The 22,955-nt window shown below is 41.4% G+C and overlaps 2 protein-coding genes across 3 annotated transcripts in view; one reads left to right on the plus strand and one right to left on the minus strand.

The window, feature by feature from the left end:
* The window catches only part of fibcd1b (fibrinogen C domain containing 1b), a 110,928-nt gene extending 99,688 nt beyond the window's left edge, over positions 1-11,240 (plus strand). For both annotated transcript variants that reach the window (XM_082169052.1, XM_082169053.1), the window contains 2 exons: positions 248-427; positions 10,935-11,240. In XM_082169052.1, the coding sequence (XP_082025178.1) occupies positions 248-427; positions 10,935-11,203 (449 nt within the window). In that variant the 3' untranslated portion in view covers positions 11,204-11,240. The remainder of the gene's footprint in view (positions 1-247; positions 428-10,934) is intronic.
* On the minus strand, positions 4,759-7,300 carry LOC309498346 (uncharacterized protein). The gene is made up of 2 exons (XM_082169062.1): positions 5,620-7,300; positions 4,759-5,522 (listed from the first exon to the last, which is right to left on the minus strand). The coding sequence occupies exon 1, from the start codon at positions 7,244-7,246 to the stop codon at positions 6,536-6,538; it is 711 nt and encodes a 236-aa protein (XP_082025188.1). The 5' UTR covers positions 7,247-7,300; the 3' UTR covers positions 4,759-5,522; positions 5,620-6,535.
* Positions 11,241-22,955: the final 11,715 nt, after the last annotated feature.

Consider the following 22,955-nt stretch of genomic DNA (forward strand, 5'->3'; position numbering starts at 1 on the left):
TATTATTTTGAATGTAGGCTACTACAAAATATACAATTATGTACAATTATTACTACTAAAATATACTACTTATTCTACATTTAGTTGGGGATTCGATGTGTAAATACATTTTATATAATTACAGAAATCTGTGCAATTAATTAATTTTACTTGATTCGCCCTAATTCGTGTTACCTTCATAATCCAATGACACTTTCTATGAGTAAAAATAATCATAAAATGAATTGGTCTTTCTCTCTTTCTTCAGGTTTGAAACAGATCCATGCTCTCTCTAGCCAAGGAAACTACGAATTGCGCATAGATCTTGAAGACTTTGAGAACAGCACAGCTTTTGCGCAGTATGGTGTTTTTGGAGTCGGCCTGTTTTCTGTTGATCCTGAGGATGATGGTTACGCCCTCACCGTTGCTGATTACACCGGCACTGCAGGTACACATACATATTTACACATTAAATACATAAAGCTACAGACCCTGGGTCAGTATCTTCAATACTGTGCAATTAGAATGCCTTGTTTAAATCACATGCTTAATATTCAACTAACTGGACCCAGTATGCAAATCAGTTAGCAAGATTAAATCTCTGTCAACAGTAATAATTGCTTATTCATTCAGATAATTGGTCCATTTCAGTGCTTGATGGCATAGACAGAATAATCATGGCACTTAATACACTCTTTAGTCACTTATCAGCTGCAAGCACAGCATATATCTCTCTTCCTCTGCAAATCGTCACATAAACAACCACTAAGACTGGGTATCAATACGGATTTGTTAATACAATTTGATTCTGATTCACAAGCTCTTGATTTGATTCAGAATTGATTACATTTGAAAAACTCATCGATTTGAACCAACTCATTTGAGTGATTTCATGAATCAGATTATACTTGTCACAATGTGTCTTTTTGATTTGACTAAAACGAACTGCTCATAAAACTCATATTTGTTTGATCTAGACTATACGACAATTCACCATGACGTCACAACAGTAATAGACGTTCTTCCGGGTGGCAAAAGCCGAAGCGTTCCTATGACAACGCTAGTAAATTGCTTGGAAAGGAGGCCCACCGTCGACAGTAAAAATGTAATAAAAAAATTAAAATTTAATTAAATATAATGCATTTTTTTATCATAATAACAACTGTGTTTAATGATATAAGTAAAAAACATAATAAATATGTAATATAGTAGGCCTACACATAATTAGCAAAATACTCTCTATAGCTCTTTTTTCTAGCCAAAATAACGTGCTATATATCCTATCATGGTCATTGAATGGCTTTCCTGAGGTAAATGTTACGTGACAATTGTTCTCCAGCTGTTATATCGACCTTTGCGCGGTTGAAAAACACTGATTGGTCGATATTATGTATGAGGAATATACATTTAGGTAAGTTGCGTGAGAAAATGGATGTAGTGAGAGCGTGTGAAAAGTGACAATTGTATGAGGCGCCACGTAGGATTTAAATCAAACTTCGCTTATCAATACATAGCCTACATAACACAATACAATTATAAATTACTCGCATATACATTTATTGGATGTTCAAAATACATATATGAAATACTCGTGCACACTAATATGAAATCCATACCAATTCATATTATGTTAGTGATGAATGCTTGTGAATAACTTGCATATAGGCTACATATAAACTTGACGCACGCATACACCTATAAATACTTATAAACTTCCATGCATATACACCTATAAACTCTCGTCTCGCACATACATACACTCGCAGCACGCAGGCACATACATATAAACTCGATGCGCATACACATCCATAAAACACTCACGCATACAAATTAAAACGTGGATGCATGCTTTAGGTGTGTAGGCTATGTATGCGAGTATATAGGTGTATGCGTGCGTCAAGTTTATATGCAATATTCACAAGTGTATGCATTCATTACTAACATATGAATTTCATATTAGTGTGCACGTGTATTTCATATGTATTTTGAACATCCAATAGTATAGCCTACATGTATATGCGGGTAATTTATAGGTGTATATGCACGTGTGTTATATTGATAAGCGAAGTTTGATTTAAATCCTACGTGGCGCCTCATACAATTGCGTGAGTCTCACGGCCAGTCGCTAACCTCCTCACCCACAGGAAATCGATAAAACCCTACACCTTTTGCTGTATATCTGGCAGCGCAACCCCAAACACAACACGTTTTCATCATCGTTTCAACTTTGATCAACAACAATGTTTTTAAATATGTAACTGTTGCAGTCGCCGGCTGGATCTCTTCAGTTAGTCAGTGGAAGCCGCTCGCGTTCTGCCACCCGGAAGTTACTCGGCGCCTATTGTTTACAAACATTCTGAAAAGGCCTATACTGGTCACACACTATGTTGTTCATTCACTGAGAAGAACCCACCTATAAGTATAATTTGTTTGTGAATCGGACCACATTGGTCACACTGAATGTTGTTTTTGCATGCAGTCTGCTAGTACACTCAATAGAAAGATGTTTCTTGTCATTCTTTTGTGATGCAGTCTTTTTATTCCATCACATTCAAAACAGACAGCAAACTCATTCACATCTCAAGTAATTTTTTATGCAGTGTTTGAGTAAAAATGATTTTAACAATCATTATCATTATTAATCAGAAAAAATGTTATTACTGTATTACCCAGTCCTCACAATCACACACACACATCCAGAAAATGAAATACCTTCCAGTCGATTACTATCATTGAGTTAGACAAATGTCAAGAACTTACACACAAACTGAATTGGAAAACTCCTCAGAGTCTGGTAAGAAACAAGTGAGCAGCAGGATAAACAGAAATAGAAAGAGCATTCTGAGTTTGAACTCAAGGGCAGAAGCTGGAGAAAATACACCTAAGAGAGAGTGTAAAAGAGAGAGGTGAGATATCTCCTGTCTGGACAGCATGTATATATCCGGGCTCGAATTGGATCGTGTCTGTAGTGCTGGTGTCAACTGAGCAGGTGGTCTCTGCTGGGCAGAGTCTTCATGCCCTTGAGCTGCTGGGTTTCCTGTTTGCTGCCTGACAGGTCTCCCTAATCACAGTGTTGAGAGTATTATTGTGATCATTTGCATTGAATTTTGACAGGCCGTTGTGCTCTGGACCAGCCTGGTGGGGCCTAATACATCTCAAAATACAGACCCTTTCAAGGTGACTCCTTATTCACCCCGGCATGTGAGCACCAAGTTTAAGTTTGCACACCTACAGTATGTTTTATGCAGGTTGCACATTTATACAGAGCCTTTTTAGAGAGTCTAGCATGGTATTACCACATCACCTGAAGGCTTTTTGAGATGATAATATCCCCTTGACAAATCAAAAGTGATTCCCATGAGCAGGTGACTGATTCGGAGAGTTTGCAAGGACATGTCTGGTATAACACTCTTAATGCAGAAATGTCATCGGCAGCAATACGAGCATTTTCTGTGGGCTCGTGCGACCCTAGTGTGACTAATGGCTTATTCCCATCGCTGCAGACAAAATCTGTCAAGCTTGAATGGCGTGCGTTTCCATGGGGAAATTGAGCCCCGGTCTGGGATCAGTTTCTCGATGTATTGTCTTTGACGTTATTGAGTAAAACTGATTGTGGAACAGAAGATTGAAGATCTTCAAGGTCATATACTTTTAGAGAAGAGGAAGGAAGGTTTAGCGCTTTAATTCTGGAAGCATTTTCCTCTTCTGTGGATCATCCACTGTATTTTAGGCTGGATGAAAGGTTAAACATAAAATGGTTCTGAACGAATCCCAGAGAGGTTTAGAAATACCACCTGACATTTACCTCTATTGTACTCATCCTGGTACACTTTCCTTTTCTTCCTGTCTCCTATCTCCATGGAATACTGTGTTCTAGCTTTTGTTTGGAATGTGTTCTTTGTTCGTGTTGAGCTGACAGAAACAGTTTATAGGGCAACAGACACATCACCACCCTGCCCTTCTGCCAAAGAAATCCAGTGAAGTGGACAGCAGGCAGGGTGGCTTTCCAAATTTCCTTTTCAGATGTGGAAATAGGGAAGGTTTGTTTCTGTTGGCCATCAACACCAAATGCCTTTTGCCATCAGATAAGACTGACACTACAAGACACTTCTTGAGAGAAGACAACTTGTCATTGACCCACAAGTTGACCCTTTTAAAGCTCTTGCCCCGCTGACTCGCTGATTCTTTAGATTTAAGTCTAAAAGTATTTTGGATCTCGAGATACTTGCCTGGCAGAGTAGCAGAAACAAAGAGAAGCTACAAGATACAAATATTCTATACTTCTCAAAATAACATAAATAAGCAGCACATTCACGCCATTCTCATTCAGAGATATGCATGCTTAACTGCTGTATGTACTGTACCACTGCAGGTCATTCAGTCCCATTTACTAAAATAGAAATTATGGGTGATTAAAATCCTTTAATTGCATGCTTTCAATATCTGTATACAGAATAGGCAGTGAATATCGGTGGAATATTTTGGAAATGGTTTGAAGAGACAATTATACATAATGCCACTGTGTGCTTTATGCCAGTGTGTTTTACACTAAGGGTTTTAAAACTGGGTTGTGGGGCCATTTTCTGTATAGTATAACAATGTCAAAAAATAAAATATGAGTACAGGAGGGATCAGTGAAATAAAAGATAGATATAAAATGTTCAAACTGTTTTGTGGATTGTTACAAAAGATTTATATTTCAAATAAATGCTATTCTTTTGAATGTGCGATTCATCAAAGAATATTGAAAAAGAAAATCACGGTTTCCACAAAAACTATTTTCAACATTAATGATAATAAGCTTTGCCATAACAGGAATAAATTACATTTTAAAATATATTCAAATACAAAACACTTATTTTAAACAGTAATAAAACACATTTCTAAATATTACTGTTTTTACTGTTTTTATCAAACAAATTCAGCCTTGGTGAGCACAAGAGACTTCTTTCAAAAACATCTAAACTAAACTAAACATCTAAACTTGTGGATATTACAGTATTGTTTGACTTACAATATACAATTGACTTACAATATAAAAGCCCATTGGCTTAGCAAATTATTGCATTTAAAAAACATAATTAATAATTCCTTTACCGTATCAAGCTGACTATTTGATATAAATGGGTCTTTACTGTATAATTACAAATATCTACAGAAGTTGCCTTTATATTACAGGAAGTGAGTGTCCACATGTACTATGTGTCCACTTCTGATGTCAACAGCCAATCTACTGGTTGTTCAGCTCCATGTTCCAGACAGCTTTGGGTGTGTCTCATTCCACCAAACTATTTGAGACCACTTTTAGAAAAACACATTTGTCTACACCTAACATCTAATTATGTGTTTGTGCATGAGTTCTTGAAAGAGGATTATCAAAATCCTTTTTTATGCTAACTTGTCTCTTGTTCCCTTTTGTTCAGTCACAACGAGTTACGTCAGTGAATGACGAATGGGGGTTTCGCTTAGAAGCCTATCACCTTCGAGTTTTAGAAAATGAGCCAATGGTATGGAAAATGTCTTGGGTCTGCGGAATTTTCATTCTGCGACTCCGCCCCACCGCATGGGTATAAAAGGAGGAGCGGTGGCAATCTCGCATTATGTTTTCGCTTCGGAGCCAAGAGTAATCTTCACTCCTACAAGCAATTCTGAGATCTTCACTCTTCGAGACGAGCTACTCTCCAGGTGTTGGTGTGACGGCGAATTCCAGCGAGTTCACATTGCCTGCTGATCTGTGCAGTGATCTGCCAGTCGTGTGATTCTCCCTGGTCGCTTCAGCACTCTGCAGAGTTTTCCCTCTCACAAAAGAGCTTGCACGTGGCATGTCTTTATAAAGATGTCTCGCTCGTGCACTTCTGGTTGCGGTCGGAATGTTTCTCAGTTTGATGGGCACAATCGCTGCCTTGCGTGTTTGGGCTTAGATCACGCTAAGGCAGCTTTTGTGGATGAATCATGTTCTTATTGCGGGAACATGACCATCGCGACACTGCGGTCGAGACTCAGTGACCTCACTAGAGTGAGAGTCCCCTCATCCACACCCCGATCTACCCCCTCTTCGAGAGGTGGTACTTTGGGTGGTGGACAGGGTGACCTGAGGGTGAACAAAGTGTGTGGAACAAAGCGCCGACGATACTTTCAACCCGAGTTGACAGCCATGCTCTCCTGGGCAGCCGCGAGCATCGGGCTCGAGTGGAACCCTCCGCCCTGTCCTGAGCGCTCGCGGCTGGATGATTGGGCTCCCGCCCCCAATACCTTTCTTCCCGGAGGTGCATGAGGAGGTCACGAGGTCCTGGAAGTCTCCACTGTCTTCCCGCGATTGCTCAGCGACCTTCTCCGCCTTTCCTCCTCTTGATGGGGCCGCGGCCAAAGGGTACACTGGGGTTCCCCTGGTTCAACGCTCTGTTGTGATGCAGCTGTGTCCTTAGAGTGCTTCTTCTCGTGGTGACCCAAAGCACCCCTCCAAAGCCTGTAGGTTTTCGCAGACTCTTGTCGCAAAATCCTATAGAGCTGCGGGGCAGGCTGCCGCCTCTTTGCATGCCATGGCCATCCTGCAGGTTTACCAGGCACAGATGCTCAGGGACATGCAGGAGGGAGGATTGACCCAGGGCTCTTTGGTGAGCTGCGTGCCGCCACCGACCTCGCTTTCCGGGTGACGAAGGTGACCGCACGCTCCCTGGGCCAGGTGATGTCCACGAATGTGGTCCATGAGAGACACCTTTGGCTCAATCTGGCTGATATGAGAGACGCAGAGCGAACCCGTTCCCTCGACTCTCCCATATCCCAGGCTGGCCTCTTCGGTGGCGCGGTCGAGGACTTTGCCCAACAGTTCTTGACCGCCCAGAAGCAGACTGAGGCTATAAAGCATATTCTGCCCTGACGGCCTGCTGCTGCCTCCACCCAGCCGTTGGCACAGAATCCGCCCCGCCCGGCCCCAGCAGCAGCCTTCATCTGGGCCACGCCGTGAAGGTAGCCTCAGGAAGGCGCCACAGCCCCCTCCAGCTCCGCAGCCCACGAAAAACACCAGGCTAAGCGGTGCCCCTGAGACGGGCTGCTCAGATATGGCACTCAGTTCTTTCCAGGAGATGGTAGCAAGACCACTCCTTCCCCCGGTGGAGGGCCGGGGGAGAATCTTTTGTTCTTGTAAAGAAAGAACTGACACACCCATCTCTGAGCCATCAGAGGTCTCGGATGACAGTGCGCGCCGCACATGAGCCTCGCCACTTTCTTCCCCCTCTGTCGCCAGACCCCTGGCAGAGCAGGCCCCCATGGAACGCTGGTCCTTCCCTGGCCTCCTCTGTCAGGACGCGGCAAATGACCGTGCCCCCACGTCCGGGCCGGTCATTCCGCCTCGCTTCCCCATCGAGGGTACGTCTGTGGTTCGCATGACCCCGCTGGTACAGTTCTGGGAAGCTTGGTTAGAGCTTCCCAACCTGTCCCGCTGGGTCGCGAGAACCATCAGGCCAATCCTGGACCTGCATGTCTTGAACTGATCCCTTTACAGGCTTCTGTTCAGGATGTTGACAGGGAAACGCATTTTTGAATGTGTTCGTCCGTTGGATTGGTTGCAGTGATCGACCTGAAGGATGCCTACTGTCATGTCTCCATTCTTCCTCGACACAGACCATTTCTATGGTTCGCTTTCGAGGGGCGGGCATATCAGCACGCGGTCTTCCCATTCGGGCTAGCCCTGTCTCCTCGCGTCTTCACGAAAGTCATCGAGGCTGCCCTTCACATCCTGTTCGCATCCTGAACTATCTCGACGACTGGCTGATCCTAGCTCACTCTCGGGACCAGGTTTGCAAACACACGGACCTGGTGCTCTCGCCCGTCTGGGCCTTCGGGTCAACTGGGAAAGAGCAAACTCTCCCCAGTGCAGAGGATCTCTTTTCTCGGTTTGGAAATCTACTCGGTCGCCATGTGCGCACAGTCACTGCTGACTTGCCTGAGACAATTCGAGGGAAAGAGTGCGGTTCTACTGAAGTTATTTCAGAGGCTCCTGGGGCATATGGCATCCACAGCTACGCCGATCGGGTCGCTTCATTTGAGGCCGCTTCAGCACTGGCTTTGCGATAGAGTCCCGAGGTGGGCATGGCAACGGTCTTGCGTCAGACCTTCACCCCGTGGACGAACCTCAGCTTTCTACGGGCTGGAGTGCCCTTAGAATGAGTTTCCAGGCATGTTGTTGTATCAACAGATGCCTCCACCACGGGCTGGGATGCCATGTGCAATGGACATGCTGCCGTGGGCTCCTGGACAGGACCCCAGTGCCTTTGGCATGTCTATTGCCTCGACTTGCTGGCGGTACGTTTAGCTCTGCACCACTTCCGTGCGTTGCTCAAGAACCAACACGTACTAGTCCGCTCAGAAAATTCCGCGACAGTAGCGTACATCAACCGACAAGGTGGTCTACGCTCCCGCCATATGTCACTACTCGCCCGCCACCTCCTCCTATGGAGTCATTTATATGGCTCGCTTCGAGTTCCCGTGGTGGGTACCATCACTTCCGCTAGTGGAACCTCTTCATCACCTGGTGCTCTTCTCACCGAGAAGACCCCATAAAATGCCCGATCAGTGTCGTGCTTTCCTTCCTGCAAGATAGGTTGGAGCGAAGGCTATCTCCCTCCACCCTCAAAGTGTATGTTGCCGCTATTGCCGCACATCACAACGCAGTTGAAGGTAAGTCTGTGGGGAAGCATGACCTGGTCATCAGGTTTCTGAGAGAAGCCAGGAGACTAAATTGTACCCCTTGTACCCTCTTGGGTCCTCGCAGTGGTTCTATCTGCCCTGCAGAGAGCTCACTTTGAGCCTTTCCAAATAAATTGAGCTCAAGTTCCTGTCTATGAAGACAGCGCTCCTGGTTTCATTGGCCTCCATCAAGAGGGTAGGGGACCTACAGGCATTTTCGGTTGACAAAGTGTGCCTGGAATTCGGGCCGGCCTACTCTCACGTGATCCTGAGACCCCGGCCTGGATACGTGCCCAAGGTTCCGACCACTCCATTTAGAGATCAGGTGGTGAACCTGCAAGCGCTGCCCTCGGAGGAGGCAGACCCAGCCTTGGAACTGCTCTGTCCAGTACGCGCCCTCCGTGCCTATGTAGACAGAACGCAGTGTTTCAGGACCTCAGACCAGCTCTTTGTCTGTTATGGTGGGAAGCTGAAGGGAAAGGTTGTCTCCCTGGATAGTAGACGCCATTGTCTTGGCTTACCAGACACAAGGTCGACCATGCCCCCTTGGTGTGAAGGCCCACTCCACTAGGAGTGTGGCTTCCTCTAGGGCTCTAGCGCAGGGCGCCTCGCTGACAGACATCTGCAGAACCGCAGGCTGGGCGACACCTAACACATTTGCGAGATTCTATAATCTCCGAGTGGAGCCAGTGTCCTCTCATGTACTCGCCACCAGTGGCTGGTAATAGGACCAGCTCAGTGTCATCGCTTGCTGCGCCATTCCACTCCACGGACTGGATGTGTGCGCTATTTCATTAAGATGAGTTCTTCCTTCCAAGACCCTGAGTTCCTCCGACATTGATGATGACGTCACCAGAGTGCTGCCCTGTTGCTCAGCCCTCATGATTGGCTAGGTGTTCCTTGTGCATGGTTCCCCTACTGGGTGAACTCCACATGTGTATTTCCATGGTAAGCCTCCTTCAAGCTCGTGTTTTCCCTCTCTCTCTCTCTCTCTCTCTCTCTCTCTCTCTCTCTCTGAAACAGGGTTGAAACATTCCACCCTGCGGGCTGGACACCTCTGAGCCTCCATATGTATCCTGTACTCGGGTCATATGTTTATTCTAAGTCCTCCCTACGGGTAGGCATTGTGTTACATGTTCCTCCTGGGATATACCCAGTGTACCTTGGTATTCTTGCGTTAAGCCTAGCCCTTCGTCCGTGCTAGTCTCACAACAGGGAGCTCAGTCTTGCGCAGGGCACTGGAATACAGTCGATGTGGCGTGATTGAATTGGGACCCCCATTCGTCATTCATTGACGTAACTCGTAGTGACTGAACGAAAGGGAACTTCTCAGTTACGTATGTAACCTTCGTTCCCTGAGGAGGGAACAGAGATGTTACGTCCCTCTGCCACAACCGCTGTACCACTGGAATTGCCTGAGTTCAGACTCGGCTCCTCAGCGAGGAAACATAATGTGAGATTGCCACCGCTCCTCCTTTCATACCCACGCGGTGGGGCGGAATTGCGGCATGCAAATTCCGCAGACCCAAGGCATTTTCCATGCCATTGGCTCGTTTTCTAAAACTCAAAGATGATAGGCTTCTAAGAGAAACCCCCATTCGTCATTCACTGACGTAACGTCTCTGTTCCCTCCTCAGGGAACGAGGGTTACATATGTAACCGAGACGTTCCTGGGTGTCTGGAGTCATTTGTGTGAAATGGCTTTCTGTGATGAGTTTCACAGTGTTATTTCTAGAATAACACAAGTCAGCTCTGTTGCAACTTAAATATACAATATTTCTTATTATTATCAATCTTGAAAACAGTTCTGCTGCTTAATATTTTTGTGGAAAACATGATTTAAAAAAAATTCATGATTTTTGATGAACACACGCCAAGACCAAATCTCTGCTAAGTTATCATGCTTGAAGAATGAGGTTAGTGTGTTTGCTGTCGTAATGATGACAGTAGCGCACACAAAAGTAGTAGATGTTCCATGCTTCGGAGCAGTTAGCGATCACACTAAATGTGTACCATGCCCAAGCCCAACTGAACCATGCCCTGGCCCACCTCTTCCAAGCGGGCCAGGGACGGTTCAGCAAACCGCACCCAGGCACGGTACGGAGCGATCACACTCGTCAAACGAACCAGGCACTGGGGGTCAAAAGTCCTTGGGTGCGGTTCAGATCGCCTAGTGTGATTACACCCTTACTGACTTCAAACTATTGAATAGAAGTTTAATTGTCTTTCTCCTCTTTTCCCTTCTGTTTTACATGGGCCGATATATACAGGAGATTCGTTGCTAAAGCATAACGGAATGAAGTTCACAACGAAAGACAGAGACAACGATCATTCAGAGAACAACTGTGCTTCATTCTACCACGGCGCCTGGTGGTACCGCAACTGCCACACCTCCAACCTGAATGGCCAATACCTGCGCGGACAGCACACCTCTTACGCCGACGGGATCGAGTGGTCGTCCTGGACCGGTTGGCAGTACTCGCTCAAATTCACAGAAATGAAGATTCGGCCAACACGCGAAGAGCGAGAGAGCAAGTAAATGTGCAAAAAGTAATATTTAAATGTGAGGAAGTGAATTTTTTTTTAAATAAATGTTTAAAAGACTTAAATATGGAACGACCGATGTGGAAAACAACAAGAACAGTTGTTGTTGCTGATCTGAAAGAGAGCTTTCTGTTGTCCTGTTTATTAATTTGGCTGAAAAGTCACACTGTCGTGTGGCTGTGCTGTAAGTCCTGCCCTTCATGTGACAATCTCTTCATCATCAGGCCTTGAAGTTTCTTCACACCCCAGCTGTCAGATCTCAGCTCAATCCTGCAATGACTCAACTACTCTTCAGTGTCATACTTCGGTTCTGATCAAAATGACACTGAATTAAGAGTACCATTATGTTGCCACTGGTTAGAGAAATAACAAGTACAACAATGAAATGTTGGAATGGTTCCCGTTTCCATTCCATTCCGAACACACGCCAATACAAAATCTCTGCTAAGTGTTCATGCTTGAAGAAGGGGGTTTGTATAAAAGAAGAAAGTGTGGAAGATGGGAGGGAAATGAGAGAGAGAGGAGGTCTGGGAGGAGAGGAGTGCAAAGAATTCGTTGGGAGTTCGTCTCTCATCTGTCTGACAGGCCATTAGCGAGCATATTGGCCACTTTGTCTGATCGCCATTGCCAAGTGATCATCAGCAAGGCTCTTCATCTCACACATAGGCAGATGGAGGCTGTTTATGTGTGTGTGAATGAGATAAAAAGGAAATGTGATATTGTCTCGTCTTCTTTCCGAGCGTGCGTTTCCGTCTCAGCATTCTCTGGGAATCTGTTTATCGGCCAGACGAGATCGGTCGAGTGTGTTTACTTAGCACTCACACACACTTCATTTGTTCACGCATGCCTTCAGAACCCGTGTCAATGCGCTAATTTAAACGAGCCACCCTGCCGTCTTTTATGTGTGAAAGCTAACATGTATATCAGCACATTCACTGCCGTCTCTCTCTTCCACTCACTTTCCAAAGGTCAGACATCTTAAATGTGAATAGTGTGCTCCCTTCACCTTGTGTACCTCAAGCACCTCCCTTCATCTCTCGCCCTTTCTTTTTTCCCTCCCGGTCTTCTTCTCAATTGTTCTTTCTCTGCTCTTCCCTCACTCCTTCAGTTTGTTTTCTTTGGTCCCCTGTGGAAGTGGAAAAGGTCAACATGTCATTTAGTACAATTACTCTGCTCATTGTTCTCTCTTCTTTGCTCTTTTCTGACTTTAAAATTTTCTCTCACTTCTGTTTCGCAATTCATCCCTTTCTCAACCTAATTATGTTTTTTTGTTTTTTTTTATAAAAAAATCAACTTTATCATGATAATGGCAGTTTATTTGTACTTTGTTTAAATTGTGTAATTTTGAATTCAGAAAAGAAAGATTTACATATTTAACATGATTAACGCACTAACAAAACTTTTGTTCCCTCCACTGTTTGATTGTTGTTGTGTTTTATGTATAAAGACAAAATAAGTTTTCAGGCTGATTTGTGAATGAACTTGTGCAAGTATGAACACTGATTCATTCATCTTTGAATTTTTACTTTATAAATGTACCAAGAGCTTTAAGATGTGTAGATTTCATGTACAATGTGTTTGTTTTAGAGACTTTTAACGCATGTGAAATGTTTTCTTACGGGAAAAGGACAAAAGCACACAAATGAAACAATGTACATTAGAAAAGATCCTCGAAATGGCCTGATAATGCCTGTAGTCATGTGACAAGGATTGAATGGCCTGTTGTGCGGGACTGAAGGCTCTTGAATGGACTTGTTTTAAATTCTGGTCTGACAAAAGTGCAGTTAAAATCCATTAAATATACACCAACAAATAAGGAGCTCATTACTCTGGAAAATATGTGGGAAGATGACTGTAAAAGCAACATTACAGGATGTTGTCAAGACTCTTCAATGGACATGAGTGCTCGTCCTTATCTCTGGAGACGACTCGAAGTTTGTTTGAGACTTCTGTCGGTTTGTTTCTCCGTTGTGTATTTGTCTCCCCCCCCCCCCCCCCCCAACATCATTTGTTTCAAAGTTAACCATGCTGCCTGTTCAGCTGTCAATAACATTTCTCCAGTGTGTTGCCATGGTAATGATCCCCTGAACAGAAGCTAACAGACTGATAAAAAAGAATGAAGGAAATAGATGAATGATGTAACAATGTCATGAAACTAAGTCAACAAAGGACAAGAAGAGTGCACATTATAACTGAACAGATACAAATTTGAAATAATTTGTAATTAAGGGTCTCTGTGTGTGTGTGTGTGTGTGTGTGTGTGTGTGTGTGTGTGTGTGTGTGTGTGTGTGTGTGTGTGTGTGTGTGTGTGTGTGTGTGTGTGTGTGTGTGTGTGTGTGTGTGTGTGTGTGTGTGTGTGTGTGTGTGTGTGTGTGTGTGTGTGTGTGTGTGTGTGTGTGTGTGAATGAAACAGAAAATATACTTATAAAGAAGAAAAGTGAATTGTTACTTCTGTGTATGACATTGGCTCTTCATATTGTGTGCATATAAAAAAAAACAATAAATAACATATAAATAAGCTGATTTTTGCAATGGCACTGCATGGATTTTAAGATAGATATCCTGTGCGTCTTTTCTGTGCATCCGTACATTTCTTCATTTCCAGCAGGAAATCTTTCCATCGTCCTCTCCAGCTGTTTTTAATACTTACAGGGCATTTGCTCTTGACACATTACACTTTTCACACAGACTCGGGGTTTGTGATTGTTCCCTATGGACACATTTCCTCAAACCTTTGCACTATAAATAAGTCTAAAAAAAATGTCTGGCTGAATCGTTATGTGTGGTTTAAAGCAATTGGCAACTGCCAAAGAACATCCTGTTCCCATTTCCCAATTTTAAAATGATGTGTGTGTGTGTGTGTGTGTGTGTGTGTGTGTGTGTGTGTGTGTGTGTGTGTGTGTGTGTGTGTGTGTGTGTGTGTGTGTGTGTGTGTGTGTGTGTGTGTGTGTGTGTGTGTGTGTGTGTGTGTGTGTGTGTGTGTGTGTGTGTGTGTGTGTGTGTTTTGAGTGAGTAACTGTACAGTGAGAGATGGAGAAAGATGACTGCATGGCATGTGCGAATGGGAAAGATGGAGAGCAGCACATGGGATTGCGTGTGAGTTCACTGCTGAAGGTTTTTTTTTTTTTTTTTTTTTTTTTTTGCAATAATGGCAACTCCCCAGGGAAGACACCAGCACAGACGAACAATAAAACTGTAACCGGCTAATGGCCATCTTTCCTTAACAGCGCAAAGGAGGGTGACCTAGACCATCATTGCTGTATTAGCAAATTGGATGAAAGCAAAATATATCGAAATGCTGGTATTTTGCTTTTGTTTTCCCTCTATATTTTTATTAGTTTAGTTCAGGATATTTACAAAGACTTGAAGTTGAGCTTATGTGTTAACACTGTTACCATAATGTGTTCCATTTAAATAAATGAACTATTTCATAAATTAAATAAACTTTGATATTCTTTTAAGTTATCTCTTCAATAACAAGTTAAAGTCCCCTTTTTATCTCTTTATCTTTTTTTAAAATGTTGCTTATATGTCTATGTGGTCTTTTTAATATGCTTTAAAGGGATAGTTCACTCAAAAATGAAAATTAGCCCATTATTTACTTATCCAAGCCTTAGGTGTATATGACATTCTTCTTTCAGACAAATACAATCGGAGTTATATATATAAAAAAAATCCTGGCTCTTGCAAGCTTTATAATGGCAGTGAATTGCTGTTTATGTTTTTAAGTCCATCAAAGTGCATCCATCCATTATAAAAGTGCTCCACGTGGCTCTGGGGGGTTAATAATGGCCTTCTGAAGCGAAGTGATGCGTTCATGTAAGAAAAATATCCATATTTAAAACGTTATTGACTAAAATAACTAGCTTCCGGCAGACGGCCGTACGCATCGATTTACGGCGAAAGAGTAACCTTTGACATGACACATTGATGAACACGGAAGCGCAGAGGATAGAGCAAAACAAAACACCAGTCACAAATTAGAAGTTTGTTTGAACCGCGAGAAGCGTCAAAGCTTATGCTACTCCAACATCCTACGCCATACATCGTCAAGTGTTACTCTTTTGGCGCATGTCGACTTGCGTAGGCCATCTGCTGGAAGCTAGTTATTTTAGTAGATAAAGTTTTAAATATGTAAACAGAAGATATGTCATTTAAAGAGAGGGGAGGGGATTTATTTTGAATCAAGATTACGAGGGCACATCATGTATCCCAGCATATGTGTAGATTGATATAAAAAAAATGTATATATATATATATATATATCACTTTATTAACTGGAGATAAATAAAGAATGGGTCTAAGAAAGTAGTGAGTTAAATTTGTGTGGGATGACAGCAATTTAGATGAGATGGGGTGTGTTAACTGCATGAGCCGCATGTCAAAAACACATGACAAAACAACAGAGTTCTTTGTTCTTGCAAGATATGCATGTTTTCTCCCTGACATACCGCATAATTTGTTGTGATCCAGCATTCATTAAGGAACAGATGCATCATTCAAACATGAAAATCCCTTAAATAATAACGCAATGAGCGCACACGCTCATGCACTTCTATCCCCATATAAACTAAAGATTATAAATCAAAGCTACGTGAATTAGCTATACGGTAGCAAAGACAACAAATCATTTTCCAGTGATTCCTCGTTTCACTCTCATGACCTTTTCATGTTCACACTGAATCCAGTTTTATCGTAGTTTGACTTTAGTTTAGGAGGTTGCGGGTGTGAAAGCTCCCATTTGATTGCTGCCTCGCTCTGGCACATGAATCTGTGATTTTGCTGTTGGGATGATGAGAGGAAGGGAAATGTCAAAGGAAAATTAAAGCGATTTTATTGCCATGGCAGCTCCTTTTATGTCTTGCAGACATGTGCATGAGGGAACCTACATTAGCATAACAATCAATACCACCGTGTAGAGGGAGTGAGGAAGAGACAGATTTATTATTATTATTATTATTTTAGATTGAGTGTCGGCTTCATCTGCTTCGAATTTACCTGCTAGCTGTCTCTGTGGTAGAGGTAAATGAAGTCAATCATGGTGAGCACATTCGAAAAGGATTTTTGTTAGTGGACATTTTATGTATTAACCTCTCCCTCTACTTCTCATACTCACTTTCTCTCTGACAAATTCTCATTTCCAGAGAAAAGAAAACATAAAGATTAGTAATTAGGCATTGGTGAATCTAAATACCTTTAAAACCGTCACATTTGTAAGCTTAAGATGTGTTTGCCACAATCTTGAGAACCCTCAGAAGAAAGCTCAAAAAGGATGCTTAATATTCATGAATGTGTTTAGTTATTCATTCAAAGGGAATTATCATTATAAATGTATAGTTATGTTTCTAAGATCCCACTTCTGACACTTTTGCAGGTTTTTTGTTTTTCCAGGTTTGATTAAGACCATTGTACATGCAGCCAATAATAAATCCACAGCATGATTTGAGCCATTTCAAATATTTACAACAATTTATTGGAGTTATTAACAAACGTTCGTTCACACATTCAAATGATTACTATCAAAATGAATAATAAAAATGTTAATAATAATACAATGGTGATGCATGTAAATATAATACATTAAAAAAAATTGTTTGGCTGGGTTTAAACAGCTTTTAGAGTTAAAGCTGCAGTCCGTAGCTTTTTTGGGTTAAAAATTATCCAAAATATATTTTTGAGCAAGTACCTAACCAACCAGTGTTCAACACTATCTGCTTGCCTTAGCTCGATTCAAAATGGTAAGCTTGTAATAATGTTTTTAATTCCAATTGTACTTGTGGATTTCTGTGGGAAATTCAAGCATGTCTTTGCGTCATTATGTCACATCTTTTTTGCCTCGCACAAAAACCTCGCACAATACAACTTTAACATCATAGGATGTCCTGTTACTTTATCCGCTACAGTAAAAGACCTGGGTGTTATACTCGATTGCAACCTGTCTTTTGAAAATCATATTTCATATGTTACAAAAACAGCCTTTTTCCACCTTAGAAACATTGCTAAGCTACGTAATATGCTATCAGTTTCTGATGCAGAAAAGTTAGTTCATGCATTCATGACCTCGAGACTGGATTACTGTAATGCCTTATTAGCTGGTTGTCCTGCATCCTCAATAAACAAGCTACAGTTAGTCCAAAATGCCGCCGCTAGAGTTCTTACGAGATCAAGAAAATATGATCATATAACACCGATTTTATCATCACTGCATTGGTTACCTATAAAGTTCCGTATTAATTACAGGGTATTGCTACTGACTTATAAAGCCCTAAACGGCTTAGCTCCAGTCTATTTAACGGATCTTCTATCGCCCTATAATCCATCGCGCTCTTTAAGATCACTAAATTCAAGGCTTTTGGTCATACCTACAAAATCCAGAACCACCAAAGGAGGGAGAGCATTTTCACATTTGGCTCCAAAACTCTGGAATAGTCTTCCTGATACTGTTCGTTGCTCAGACTCGCTGTCCCAGTTTAAAACTAGATTAAAGTCGCATCTCTTCAGCCAGGCATTCATATAATCCTACAGTTCAAACTACAATCCGGCCTCTAGCTCATAAATGCCAGAGGAGAACTGGCCCCCGACTGAGCCTGGGTTCTCCCAAGGTTTTTTTTTTCTCCATTAGGTCACCTGATGGAGTTTTAGGACACCATTAGGTCACTTGATGGAGTTTTTCGGTTCCTTGCCACTGTTGCCTTTGGCTTGCTCAGTTGGGGATATTTTGGGGATATTTAATTTAATTTTATCAATCAATAAATTCCTCTTGAAACAAACTTTGTTGTATTATTTAAATTTAATACTGTGAAGCTGCTTTGATACAATCTGTATTGTGAAAAGCGCTATACAAATAAACTTGACTTGACTTGACTTGACATCTGTCCACATAAAGAAGGAGTCCCGGCTAGTAGGCTATGAGTGTAAGGATGTTGTAGGTGGAGATTTATAGCCTTTTCTCACAGCACTTGAGAATAAATTAAACGTATCATTTCGATGGTGGATCCAGAAAGGTTCAAACGACAATCACCAGGAGATTCACCCGCTGTAAAACGCGAAAGACTTCGGACTTCGGAGAAAAAAAGAGTGCATGCGAATGGCCCATGCGAAAACAAGGATAAATATCGGAAAGGCATTAAATGTAGTCACGCAATGCTGATGTTGTTAACATTAACAATTTGAGAACAAAGTATACTTTGCACGGTTTGACGTGATATGATAAGCGATCGTTAGATTTAATCAGCGTGATTTAGTGCAATGCTTTTATCCCCTTCGTTGGGCAGAACAAAAGTGGATGATACTTACGTTCAGACGACATTTTCCGGTGAAAATTCTTATGTTGGTCATACTTCCAAAAAGTAGAATCTGTGATTGCGAATGACAGTATCCACACCGGCGCGGTGACTGACAGCCGCACATTCTCCTCAAAACATTGGATTCATCCGCGCTGTGCCATGCTGAGGCACAACCCACGTAAAGTTGATAATTCTGCGAATAACTGCAATTGCAGATTTCAAACAGGATAAACACGTTTTAAGAATACTTTTATTCAGCAATGAAGCATTAAATTGATAGAAAGTGGCAGTAAAGACATGTTACAAAAGACATGTAAAGTTATGTTACAAAATATTTATATTCCAAATAAATGTTGTTCTTTTTAACTTTATATTCATCAAAGTGTCCTGAAAATCATGGTTTTAGTAAGCAGCACAATTGTTCTCAACATTTATAATAAAGATTATATATATTCATATAATAATGGTGAAATTATTCTTGAGCACCATATCAGTATATTAGAATGATTTCTGAAGGATCATGTGACACTGAAGACTGAGTAATGATGCTAAAAAATCAGCTTTGCCATCCAAGGAATAAATTACATTTTAAAATATATTCAAATAGAAACCGCTATTTCAAATTGTAATAATATTTCACAATTATTACTGTTGATTAAATAAATGCAGCCTGTGTTTCTTTCAAAAACAAAATCTTACAAAAACAAAATCTTACCCACCCCAATCATTTTAATGTTCTGAGTTCTGATGTCTGTTAAATAATCAGTGCTTATTACCTTTGGAAAAGTAAAAATTGTGGCCGGTAAGAGTGGAACCAACCAAGTCGAAGTGTGGTCAGACCTTTTGCAGTTTATACAAATGTCTGACTATGCAAGACTGGCATCTTAGTGCTCAGTGCTGTAACATTCCTGGAGGACTCTTGGGGCATGAACAGAGAATTCCGATTAGGTGCAATGAGTTTTAGGTGTTTGTTCTGTTGTTCGTCGATTCCTGGAGAATGATGTCATTAAGGACAAAAAAAAAACTAACTGGTTTGAAAATGATTGATGTGAGCTCTAGGGCAGGTTTTAGAAACTAAATGTCCTTAGTTCCTGCGTATGTGTGTGAGCATATCTACTGTATATGTGCAGACAAGCACAGAAACTTTTTGACTCTTAGACTTAATCGTGCTCGCTGTAGTTGTGAGACTGTTTATTCTCAGTGTCAGCGATTGCATGTGTTTTATGCTATTTAGAGCGTTGCCACCCACTGGCAGCTCTGATGCTGGTGCAGAGAACCAAAGCTGTCATTACCACTCCAGTGAGCAGTCTAGTCAATGGAAGTCAATGGGCACTGAAAGTGTTTGGGTACCAACATTCTTCAAAATATCTTCTTTCATGGTCCACAGAAGAAAGAAAGACATACAGGTTTGGAATGGCATAAGGGGGAGTCAATTATGACAGAATGTTCATTTTGGGGTGGACTATCCCTTTAAATATACTCAGATTTTTTAGTTTAACATATTTGTTGTTACTTTAATTTTGCTCTTTATTTTCAAAGCAGATTTAACTTTGAGGTAAAATTTACTAAAACAATTCAGTTTGAGGGAAAAAAAAGTGCACATAAAGATGTCTGAGACTTCACCTTCCTTGCACTTTTTAGAGGAAAAGAGAAGTGTATATACATTTGTGTGTGTGCGTGTGACACGACTGCTATTTGAGCATCCGTCTCCAGCTGTCACGGCCGGGTTTGATGTTCCTGGGGTGACATACCCCCTTCATCTCCCCTGTCACAATCCCATCTCTCTTTCTTGCTTGCGCTCACTTAGTTTTCCTTTAACGAGAGGAATGTGTCCATCACAACTTTTTCCAATCCTCTCTCCTCCTTTCTTTTCATCACCCCATTGATGCGCTTTTCTTGTCATTAGCTGAACATTCGCTGTGTGACTGTGAAAATATGCAGACCTGTTAATAAGCAGATGTGTTACACACAGACCAAGTGTAGGATTACATGCATTTGAACAGCATATTTTTGATAATAGCTCACACAACTATTATTATTATTATTATGGGGCTGTATTGTAGCCTAGTGAACTGGGGTGGTAATTGAAAGGTTGTTGGTTCATCAAGGGGGCGTGAACAGGGCACTTAACCCAAAATGAATTCAGAAAGATGGCATATAATAAGTAGTGGCGTCTCTACACTGGGGCAGATGGTGCAATGGTTAATGTATTGCATATGGTTATCAGTTAATTTGAACAATGTGCAAACTATAGGCTATACAGCATATACTATACCATTTAAAAGTTTGGGGAAATATTTTGAAAAAGTATCTTATGGTCACCAAGACTGCATTCATTTGATAAAAAGAACAATAAAAACAATTTAAACAATTTTTTACTATTTAAAATAACTGTTTTAAACTGCAATTTATTTCTGTAATGGCAAAGCTGATTTTCAGCATAACTCACATGATCCTTCAGAAATCATAATAGAATAATTATGCTCAAGCTCAAGAATAATTTCTTCATTATTATATGAATATAAATAATCATAAGAAGAAGGAAACATAAGGAACATTTCTGTTATTTATTACTGTACATTTCAATAGTTTCTTCTTTCTTCTTCTCATTCGTGTCCTTATAGCAGATAAACGATGAATTGGGAAATGTCGGCCAGTAAACTTTTTAAATATGAGGCTGTTACTGACTGTATTGATTTATTTAAATGTATTTTAATTAACAGTATTGTGCATGTAAACATGGTAAAGTGCTTCATATGAAAGAAAAGGAATACAATTTTTCAATAAAATACCATGGGTAGAGAGAGGTTAAACATCTTAATGAAAATGAATTCATGCATGAACTGCCAGATCTCAATAGGAATATCATTGCCAAGTTTGCACAAATAAACAATCAACTGCAATTTCAAGTGAATTTCACTGGTGAGTCATTTAAATGCATTTACGTTGTGATTGTTGCTATACTTTTTTATAGTTATGAGATAATATGAACAACTTTAGGCCAATGTGAATAATGTCAATACTTTAATATGAATTAGCTATAGTGTTATTTGTGCAGGATATCATGACGAGTTAGTCAACTGATTGATTGTATCCTACTAGAAATAAAAAGCCGGAGATGCTACTGGTTATAAGTGTTGCTTTGGTTAAAAGCACCAGCTAAACGACTAAATAGTAAGCTAAAAACTCATACTTTGTTGGGTGCCTCTGTATTACACTCTTGAATGCTCTAAATCTCATTCATTCTGTTACACGTTTATGTGTGTCAGTTTCTGAGGTCCTGAAGGACGTGAGCTAAAACGCTGGAACATTGTAGGCTTTTCACAGTTGGTAGAGGAAGAACTGAAGAGTGAAGCGAGTCTGCCTAGTGACCAGCACAGCGACGGCAGCTACAAATGGAAAGTGAATGAAAACAAAGGGGAAAGGTTAGTGCGCCTGTTCATCCATCTTCGTGAGCTTGTGATGTGTAATGCCGGCATGGGTGCTTGACTGCATGATTGATTGTTGTCAGGTTTTTATCGTATCATTATTATACTGTCATTCATTTGTGTCTCCTTTCAATAAATAAGCATCACATGGAAAATCTGCATGGAGGGTGCTTGTGAGCACTTAAAATGTTAAAGGGATAGTTCCCCCCCAAAATAATCATACCTGTGTTTGTATGACTGTGGGACACAAAAGAAGATACTTTAAAAAATGTCCCAGTGTTTTAGTTTTTTTGGACCCCACTGACTTTCATTGTATGGACAAAAATAACTGAAAAAAAAAAAAAATCTGCTTTTGTGTCCCATCATCCTTTTTAACTGAAAGGAGGATTCATTTAAAGGGGACATATCATGAAAATCTGACTTTTTCCATGTTTAATTGCTAATCGGGTCCCCGGTGCATCTACCAGCCCCCAAAAAAGGTGAAAAGTGATAACCCAGTAACTTTGCTTTGGTAAGCCTTTCTCTGCAAGCATGTCAAAAATTAAGCCGATCAGATTTCGCTCCCATTCTGACGTAGGAAGGGGATCTTATTATAATATTACCGTCCCTTAATCTGCACGTTTCCACCCACGGCGCCGCCATTTGGTTTTCGCAAGCGACAACAGTGTAACCAGTTCTAACGCAATGACAGAAGTTCGAGCAAAGCATTGCAAACTGTTCTGTCATTGGCTGCACAGAGAACAGAACACTATTTGACCAACAAATGTCACACAGGTGTCTTATAAAGACCTCAGGAAACTGTGTCAACTTGTGTAAAAGTTAAACATGACGGTACATGCAAGTCGATGAGATGAATCAATGTAACTCCACAACAACTACATATGTATCCGCTAACCATTCAGAAACGTCCAAGTGCAGTCTAAAAGCTGCAACCTCTTCCTGAGTCTCTCCGTAAGGCTGCACTTCGCTACTGGTTATTTCTGAGATTTTGGATGAGTGAGATTATTTGCGTGTTATGTTATTGCCAGAGTAT

This window comes from Leuciscus leuciscus (assembly GCF_965113295.1).
Source record: "Leuciscus leuciscus genome assembly, chromosome: 5".
Lineage (NCBI taxonomy): Eukaryota > Metazoa > Chordata > Actinopteri > Cypriniformes > Leuciscidae > Leuciscus > Leuciscus leuciscus.